Raw genomic sequence first — 9,285 nt, forward strand, 5'->3', positions numbered from 1 at the left:
TAACTGAAGTGTGAGAAGCTGCAGCTTCACTACCTGTGGCTTGCAAGAGACTGCAAGAGGGTGGGGAATACTAAGTTAATTGCTGCCTCAGACCACTGTCTTGCACACTCGGAAGTTCTAGGAGTACTCTAATGTATCACAGAGTAAAGGGAGCTGCCTTTGGAGGCTCCCAGAGGGAGCACTTGTCCTGTAGGAACTTAAAGGTGCCGTGCTGTGTAGCTAAGATGCCCCCACTGCCTACTGGGACATAGATTAGATTCTAGCATACTGGGGTACGCATGAGCGTAACACATGCATAACTGTGCTAGGTGACAAGTATACAGCTAGGCCTGCTCTTGTGCAATACCTGCTTAGCTCTCTGTGTACACAGCTGCAGACACATGCCTAGACACCCTTAAACACAGGCAAGCATCCAGTTCTCCTGGTGACAGCAAGGAAGGGCCTGGGGGTGAAGTATGATACTTGTCCCCGTGCTCCCTAGCAGTTACAGCTATGTGTCCTCCACCACCTGTGCTAGTGCTTCCCCATCTCTACATGCTTGGCCATAATGACACAAAATTACTGTTATTCTCTTCTTTCTCTTTAATAATAAAATAGCAGCAAAGTACCACAAAGGAACAACCTGGGGCAGGGGGTATGGGGACCTCAGTGTGTCCCTGCAGGCATGGGCAAAGGGGACAAAGAGGACAGGGAAGAAGCAATACAGAGCCACCAGGCTAGGCCTGCCCATGTATTCACATGCATGTGTCTGAGACCCTCTGTCCCTGTCCCCTGGGTTCACACCAGGGCAGCTCCCCTGTGGAGATTATTAATTACATCGTTAATTGCAGGCCAGTTACAGGATAGGGATCTGCTGGTGTTACTGGGATACAGACACTTCATCCTAGGGCAGGTTCCTGCATGGAGAAACTGAGGCAAGGGCAAGGACTACATGGTGGCACAGTCTCATGGGATAAAGTGTGGGCAGCTTTTGGCAGTGAGTTAGCTGTGTCAGCACAGGGCAGGGGGGCTGTCCCATATCCCTGGTCTCTTCCCTCCCCCTCCCCCCCCCCCCAAAAAAAAACCCAAAAAAAAATAGGGTAGGTGGGATGGAGGAGCTGTACCCTACAGTGGTGGTGCTGAGCATGGTGTGGGCCCCAAGACAGGAGTAGGGAGGCACACACACACACACTAATAGCACTAATAGACCCAGGTGACAGGCACCCACTGGGGCTCAGCTCGCAGATGCTCCATGGCCTCACGTAGCTGTCCAAAGGTGTGCTCCAGGTTGTCGTTGGTCAGACTCAGGTCGAAGTAATGGCTGTAGCCCTGCTGTATGCGACTGCTCTCCTCTACTGTCCGCCGGGCATCAGCCTCCTACCCACAGCAGTGCTGCCTCAGTTTCCTTACTGCTTCCCCCTCCCCACTCCCACTGCACTGTGTCCCTAATCCCAAGCACCCACCGTGAGCTGCTTGATAGCCACGCCACTCTCCAGTGCTGCACGGTTCATTGCCCGCAGGGTTTCAGTACTGGGGGCCTCGATGAACACCACATAGGGCACGAATTCTGCTGTCCTAAGCACCTTCACTGCCTGTAGGGGGATGGGGTGGGGCTGAACACTATAGACTTCCCCTTTGTCCTCCATGTTCAGGTGCTGCATACCTGTGGGTTGACGTCCAGGATGCACATCTTGCCAGCATTCACCACAGCACGAATGGAGTCAATCTTGGTGCCGTAGAGGTTGCCCTCGTACTCGCCGTGCTCCAGATAGTGACCTGCCTTGATATCTGCCTCCATCTCGCTCCGTGATACGAAGTGGTACCCGTGCCCATCTTTCTCGCTGTCCTTGGGCTTCCGTGACGTGTCTGCCCGCAATGTCACCCTGAGCACCCAATGTCAGCCCACCCTGGGGGTCCCATTCAGTACATGGTGATGGTAACGGGGTTGTGACACAACTGTGCAAGGCTGGGTTACAGTGCTACTCATGGGGGACAGTGCTACTCATAGGAGATGGGGATACAGGGGGAAGCAGTGATGCTTTTACGGGCTGGTGATGTTCAAAGAGAACAGTGATTATGCCTGAAAGTGACCATAATGCAAATAGGGGACAGCAGTACATTTAGGGGACAATAATGCCTTTAGGAGGGTGGCAGTGCTTTAAGGGACCATAATAGTCACTGGGGGAAGGTGACACTTGTGGTGGATGACATGGGGACACTCACAGGGGATGGTGGTGCCGTAGCGTGCCTGGTCGGACATGATAAGCTTGTTCTTGAGGCTGCGTCGCCCCACGCCCTGGGCACCAATAAGCACCAGGGTTTTCCTCCGGAAAGGTGGCATGCGGGCCACCTCCTCATAGATCAGCAGCTCATGACGGTCAAACTCTGTGCAAGGGACAGGCACTCAGCGTGTGGCGTGGGGATCCCAGGGTGCTGCCACAAGCACAGGGTAGGGACTGTCCCTTGGGGATGCTCACCGGCATTTTTTGTGGTCAGGTACATCATCCTCTTCTTCCTCTTCCCACTGAGGCTGCTGCACAGGGCCCCTGCTAAGGGCACAAGGCTTGCTATGCCAGGGCTAGGGACAGCATCAGGGTGCGAAAGCACATTGCTATGGGAGCTGGGGACCCGTGGTGGGGCAGGGGGCTCCATACCAGATGTGGGAGCCACCTCCAAGTCTCTCTTCACGAAGGCTTTTCGCTTCTCCTCCAGCAGCTGGCTGGGGATAAGCCCTGCACTGCCCCCCTCCACATGGCATGCCTGGGGGGGGACAGTGTGGTGCATGGGGATCCCATGTCCATAGGAACCCTCTGCATACTGCACTCCCGGGGGGAGCACAGTATGGCACACTGAGGTATTCCTCAAGCCCACCCTCCCTCCAAAAAAACAGCACCACCGCCACATCCTCAGCAGCCCTTAGGCTGCTGGGAGACCCTGGACTGGGGAACAAAAGACAACGATGCCCAGTTCTCACCTGCCACCAGTTGGGGTCGTCCTGGTTGACGATCTGCAGCAGGTCTCCGGTGGCAAAGCGGAGTCCAGCCTCCTTGCAGGGAATGAGGCTGTCGGAGGCTGGGTCGTAGTCAAAGTGGCACTTCACAAAGACCTGGGGACAACGGGGGTCACCAGAAACAGAGGAGACACCCACGGGTGTCATGCTCCTGGCTTCCTGCAGCACAGTACCTCGGTTTTCCTAGCACCATGCACGCTCACACATGCACACACGTCCTCCCTGCCACTTGGTGCAGGCAGGCGTGCAGGGCACCCATGCACACACAGGCAGCACCCAGGGCAGCACCCAGACACCACAGCAATCCCAGGGCAGTGCCTGCACACAGCCCTGCGCCCACACACAGCCCTGCGCCCAGACACAGTGCAGCCGCAATAGCACACATGTGTGCATGCGTATGCAACAGCAGTGTCCAGTCCCTGGCTGGGCAGGAAGTGTGTGCACACGGGCAGCAGCACAATGCTTGGGGACACATGGTGCCAGGCACTGCAGTGCCAAAGGACTTGCTGACAGTGCTTCTTTGTTCCTCTCCGGGTGACAGCACGCAGCTGATGTGCAGGGTAGGGGACACAGCACCCAAGTCCCATTGTGGGGAGGGGCACGGAGTCAGATGAGCAACGCTGCAGCCACCACAGGTAGGAGCAGGGTGTCCTTGTGGGTGCCCAGGGTGCAGGACACAAGGAGGCAATGGGACCCCCAAATATGGGACACTCACAGCTAGTTTGCAGGGGACAGAATGCTCAAGGAGGCTGGAGACAAAGGACACAAAAGCATGGGTAGATGGGTCACAGGGCACACGGCAAAGGAACAGGTGACACTTGGGTATAGGGCATGAGCACGAGCACAGGGAAAATGGAAGCATGGGGACAGCACAGAGGTGGGAACAATGTAGGCATAGGGCAGTGGGACTCGTGGGCATGGAGGCACGTGAGCCATAGGCAAGGGAACTGCTGCAAGGTGCAACGTGCAGGGTACAGATGCAGGTTGTAAATGTGAGTACCTGCCGGGGCGGGTGTGGCTCCTGGTAGCTGGGCAGGATCTTGAGGACAACACTACCACTGGCGTGGCGCAGGCTGTCCTGCAGCACCCGTGGGTTGCTGCCCACCTCCTGCCCATTCACCTCCCGGATGACGTCTCCCACGTGCAGAAGTCCCTGCTGGGCCACCATGCCCCCATGCAGGATGCGGGCGATCACCAGCTCCCCCCGCTCCACCCGGAATGTCACTCCCTGGGTGGAACAGTCCCACATCAGCCCCTACAGCAGTCGTCTTATGTCTGTCCCGGTACCTGGCAGTGACACCAGTGATTTCCCCAGACCCTGCAATGTTCCCAGTACCATACAGTGTCTTCGGAACCATCCAAAGTTTTCATGCAATGTTCTCGGTAATGTCCTGACATCCAGCAGTGTCCCCAGCACCCAGCAATTTCCCTGGTACCCTGAAGCGTTATCATCACTGTGCAGTGCCCCCAGTATCCAGCAATTCCCCAAGCAATGCTGTCAGCATCCATTAACACCCCCTGCAACTTCCACTGCCCCCAGCACTCAGTGATGTTCCCAACAACATGAAATTTTCTGAACACCCTGCAATCTCTCCAAAATGCTGCAGTGTCCCCAGCACTGTGTAATGCCCTTGGAATGCTTCCAGCACCCAGCAATGCACCCTCCACCTTGCCCCCAGTGTTGTCCCGAGCCAGCTTACCAGGTTCTCACCGGCCGTCTTGCGAATGCCCACCATACGCACGGCATCAGGGGGCACGGGCTGGTTGTTGAAGGTTGGATCCAGGACAGGGCTGGGCGGAGGTGTCTCATAGCTCTTTGAGGCCACTGAGTCATGGGTCTCCAGCAGGGACTGCAAGGTGCACAGCTGTCACACATTGTGCACATGTGTGGGGTTTGCACATGCACCTTGCATGCACAGGGCTTGAACGTCTCCCCACCACACCTGGAAGTGGGGCTCACGGAGGATGCGGGCCAGCTCAGCTGCTGCACTGTCCTGCTGCACCAGGTGCCCAATGTCATGCAGGATCTCCTGCACCAGCTCCACGTTGTTATCTCGTACCGCCTCCAGCTTCGTCTCCTCCAGTCGCTCGTGGGCCTGGGGTGGGGGCAAAGGACTCCTGCTGCCACTGGTGCCCACATCTGTATTGTGGTGCACACACACACATGCATATACACTGTGCACATACACTTATGTCCACATGCACGCTCTGCACAGGCACAGAACCCGGCATTCACGTGTGTAAATTCACCTCTTTGGATGCACACTTGCACCCAGCCTTGCATGCACACTACCACACCAAACTGTGTGGTATGCATGTGCCAGTGCACGCATGCATACACAAATACAAACACGATGTGCTGAAAGTGCAGGGCATGCACCAGTCACATGCACCTCATAAGCACAGCCAGCAAGTGGCACACATGTGAATACCCCACCTTGTACACCACCTCTCCCCACTCGTACCGAGCCCCCTCTAGTCGCTCCCCAACCCCACATACAGCTGCAGCACAGGACCCTCATACACAGCTGTGTACACACACTGCAAGCACACTCAATTCCATGCACACACCTTCCTATGTGTACACATATATGCATGCATACGACCATGCACCCATACAAGTGCATTCCCACACATGCATGCACACAGATGTGCATTCCTTCTCATTGCACACATGCAAGCATTTGTTCCTCTGTGCAACACAGGTTCATGCGCACGCACACACACACACTTGTGCCCATTCACACTCACACATCCACACACCTCCATGCTCCCACATCCCCTCCTTTACCCATGCTTCAGGGTCACAGGAGGGACACAGTGCCACCGGTGCCTTGCGCCACTGTACCTTTGCCAAGGACCTTACTATTGGGCTCTCCATGATGCCACGGAGGAAGATGAGGTCAAGGTCAGCAGCACCTGGGGCGCTGGGGAGGCCCAGGAGGTTGTCGAGGACTTGCTGCATGGCTGGGGACATGGGGATGTGGGAACACAGGGATACAGGGACTCAGGGACAGTCAAGGGTGGGGGACAGGGACAGATTTAGGGTCTCCATATCCCCCTCACTTTACCCCAGGGTACTTGATGGTGGCGTGGTGGGATGCTCTGCTCCAGTGGGAGCTAGTGGCTCTGTGACATGTCCCCCCTCCCACCCATGGGACAGCATCTCCTTGCAAAGGGCTGCCTCCCCAAGCTCCCACCTATTGTCGCAGGAGGCTGAACTGCCCCTCCACCAGCCCCAGCATCGGGGGCTACAAGGAGAACCTGCCTCCAAAAAACATCACTTGGGGGGAGGGGCGTTTGTGCTTACACGGGGAAAGGAGGGAACTCCTCAAAACCCCCTGGAGGCATATTCCCCACACACAGTTCATGCAGCAGCAGGCAGGTCTGCAACACAACTGGCAGGATGCAGTAAAGCCTGGGGGGGGGGAGGGAGGGTTGCCTTATAACCAGGCAGCGCAATGCAAACAAGAGACTGCAGTGTAAATGGGCTTGGGTGGGGGTGGGGGCGGATGGTTGGGGATGGGGGACGACAACACAGCACTGCAAATGAGGAAGTTGCAGTGCAAACACGGGGATGTAATGCATCTGGGGAGTGCAATTCAAACAGGTGTGTGATGCAATCAGCCAGGGGACTGCAATGCAAACAAGGGCTTGCGATTCAGCAGGGAGCGCTTGCAATGGAAGGAAAGGCTGCATGCAATGGCGGGTGAGGCTTGAAATGCAGATGAAAAAGGGAGGAAGGAAGGTGCTGCTGCTCCCAAACATCCCTCACTCCACACCTAGGGCGGGTCACAGCATTACCCAGGAAATCCCCCTTCCTTCCCCCCGCCCTTCACCTCCCCAACCCCTGCCCCCAGCTTACCCCTACTGCATCCCCACAGCCACCAGCCCCCGCACAGCATCACACTCTGACCCGCCCTCCGCGTCCGGGGATCCAACCTACCTTGGGGACCCAGCGGGACACCGGGGGCAGGCGGCGAGACCCCAAGGCCGGGGCCGCTGCTCATGGCTACAGGCAGCAGAGCCCGGCCTCCTGCCCGCCCCCTGCCCAGATCCGGGTACCGCGGACCCCGCCTGTGCCTGCTGCACCCCGAGCCTCGCACGCAGCACACGGGTGTGCGACAGGAGCATGGACATGCAAAGGGAGCGCGGGTGTGCAAAAGGAGAAGGGATGTGCAAAAGGAGCATGCATCCTCTGGTATGTGCTCACAGCCTCAGTCGTGGTACGTGCAAAGCCCACATATGTGTGCAGAGTTCATGCTTGCACACAAATGTCCCTGTACACAGCATACACATTAACACGTGTGTATTCTGATGTGATACACCTGTGTGATTGTCTCTGTAAAAGCATACTCATGTTGCAATGCACACCTGCCTCTGCATGCTCACATAGGTACACCTATGTGTGCAACCATGTGACCATCAGCATACAAGCACAAGCTGGTGTGTACTCATACACTTATTCACAATATGAACAGCTGTATGCATTCAAAAGCACATCTAATATGCCCCTAATATGCACACACGTGTGCACAGTCCTGGTCAGCCACAATCCCACACACTTGGTCACGTGTGCATACCCATGCCCCCAGCAGCGTGCATGCTCACATAAATGTAAATTCGTGTGCACATGCTGACACACGCCTCCCTTTGTAGACTCACACTTGTGTTCACACACACCATGCATGTTCCCATACGTGCAGACCCGCATTCTCATACCCTGTACATGCCTCCCCTGCTTGCACACGTCCATGCACACTCACACTCACACTCGCCCCCCGCGCGCTGCTACGCACCTTCCCGCGGGTTCAGGTGGGGGAGGACGGCGTGTCCCCTTTAAGGGGGCAGGTGACGTTGCTATGGCAGCCGTGGGGACGGGCCGCGAGCTCCTCGCTGGTGGAGGGGGCACGGATTTAAAGGGGCCGCACAGCGCCCAACTTCCCCCTCTCCCCGCCGTAGCCCTTCACGTGGGTGTGATGGCCTCATGTACACGCAGTGAAATGCTGCGTGCACAACTTTTTTCCATTTTTTTTTCCTTTTTTTTTTCCCTTTTTTCTTTTCCTGGAGCAGCAGTTCAGGAAAATGCCGATGTTTATTCTCTGCTGCTGTGTTTCCCATGGTGGTATTCTAGGAACAGCTTCTGTTGTTGACTGCTTACTTACTTTAAATACGGATAGAAACAGACTGTTCTTTTTCTTCTGTTAAATTACCATTTTTTCCCATTGTTTTTTTCAGTTGTCCTCCCCAAAAGAACATACAGTTGGATCTGGAACTGCTGCCAAAAAGGTGTCTGCGGGCAAACGGTGCAGGATTCTGGAGATCAGAAAGTTCTCCTATGAGAAGTGTTCTCATATTATTCTTAAGTAGCATTGTATATTACTGCCGTAGCAAGATTCTCATTACAAATCACTTATTTTCTCTTGTTTCTTTCTTCTTCTTTTCTTTTTCCCCCTGTACTTCACTTACCCGTCTACGTACTTTGCCTCCGTCAGCAGCACAGAGCGGGTCGGCACGGACCGCGCCGCGGCGGTGAGACAAGACGCACAAAGTGCTTTATCGGTCACTGCTGCCACCGCGCGGCCAAACTGCAGAACTACATCCGAGAGTACCAGCCACCGTACAACGCATGCGTAAGATACAGAGCGACACTGCGCATGCCCACAGCAGCCTATTGTCACCCCCCCCCCCCAAAAAAAACCCCGGATTTGGCCCCAAAATGGCGCTGCGTACCCTTATAGCCTCACTGTGGGGCTCTATGGGGCTCTATGGGGCTCAGTGGGTCTCTATGGGGCGCCGGGTTCCTTCTGGCTCCTCCCCCATCTCCTCGTGACTCCCGTTGTAAATAGGCAGCCAGTTCCGGTTCCAACCGGGACGCCCCGAACCCCCCGCAGCCCCTTGGCGGAAACACCGGAAACGGACAGCCGGAAACAGAGCTGCACCCCCCACAGCCGGAACCCAAAGTGAGAAGGCGGTCTCACTGATATCCCACAATCCCCTCCGCCGGAAAAGACGCCATTGCTCGCGAACAAAATGGCGCCCATCAAATGAGGCGTTATATCCCACAATGCACCTAGCCGGAAGTGACGCTATTGCGCATGATCAATATGGCGACCGCCAAGTGCCACGTTACATCCCACAATACACCATACCGGAAGCGACGCTACTGCGCATGACCAAAATGGCGACCGACAGATGCCGCGTTATGCCTCGTTATATCCCACAATGCACCATACCGGAAGCGACCCTACTGCGCATGATCAAAATGGCGACCTCCAATTGCCTCGTTATGCCTC

General features: G+C 55.9%; 1 protein-coding gene across 7 annotated transcripts; it reads right to left on the reverse strand.

The window, feature by feature from the left end:
* Positions 1-558: 558 nt before the first annotated feature.
* On the reverse strand, positions 559-8,624 carry MPP2 (membrane palmitoylated protein 2). 7 transcript variants are annotated; one of them, XM_015886054.2, is made up of 13 exons: positions 8,459-8,624; positions 7,789-8,305; positions 5,781-5,956; positions 4,933-5,085; positions 4,690-4,839; positions 3,990-4,217; positions 2,954-3,085; positions 2,634-2,739; positions 2,457-2,528; positions 2,203-2,364; positions 1,643-1,845; positions 1,443-1,571; positions 559-1,356 (listed from the first exon to the last, which is right to left on the reverse strand). In XM_015886054.2, exons 3-13 carry the CDS (start codon positions 5,952-5,954, stop codon positions 1,180-1,182), a joined length of 1,686 nt encoding a protein of 561 aa, XP_015741540.1. In that variant the 5' UTR covers positions 5,955-5,956; positions 7,789-8,305; positions 8,459-8,624; the 3' UTR covers positions 559-1,179. The 7 variants fall into 7 exon arrangements, with proteins under 7 accessions (XP_015741540.1, XP_015741544.2, XP_032296815.1 ...); XM_015886058.2 differs by lacking the exons at positions 7,789-8,305; positions 8,459-8,624 and adding an exon at positions 6,936-7,782 and having other exon boundaries at positions 2,457-2,525; positions 5,781-5,995; XM_032440924.1 differs by lacking the exons at positions 7,789-8,305; positions 8,459-8,624 and adding an exon at positions 6,936-7,199.
* Between the last annotated feature and the right edge of the window lie 661 nt (positions 8,625-9,285).

This window comes from Coturnix japonica, chromosome 27 (genome assembly GCF_001577835.2).
Source record: "Coturnix japonica isolate 7356 chromosome 27, Coturnix japonica 2.1, whole genome shotgun sequence".
Lineage (NCBI taxonomy): Eukaryota > Metazoa > Chordata > Aves > Galliformes > Phasianidae > Coturnix > Coturnix japonica.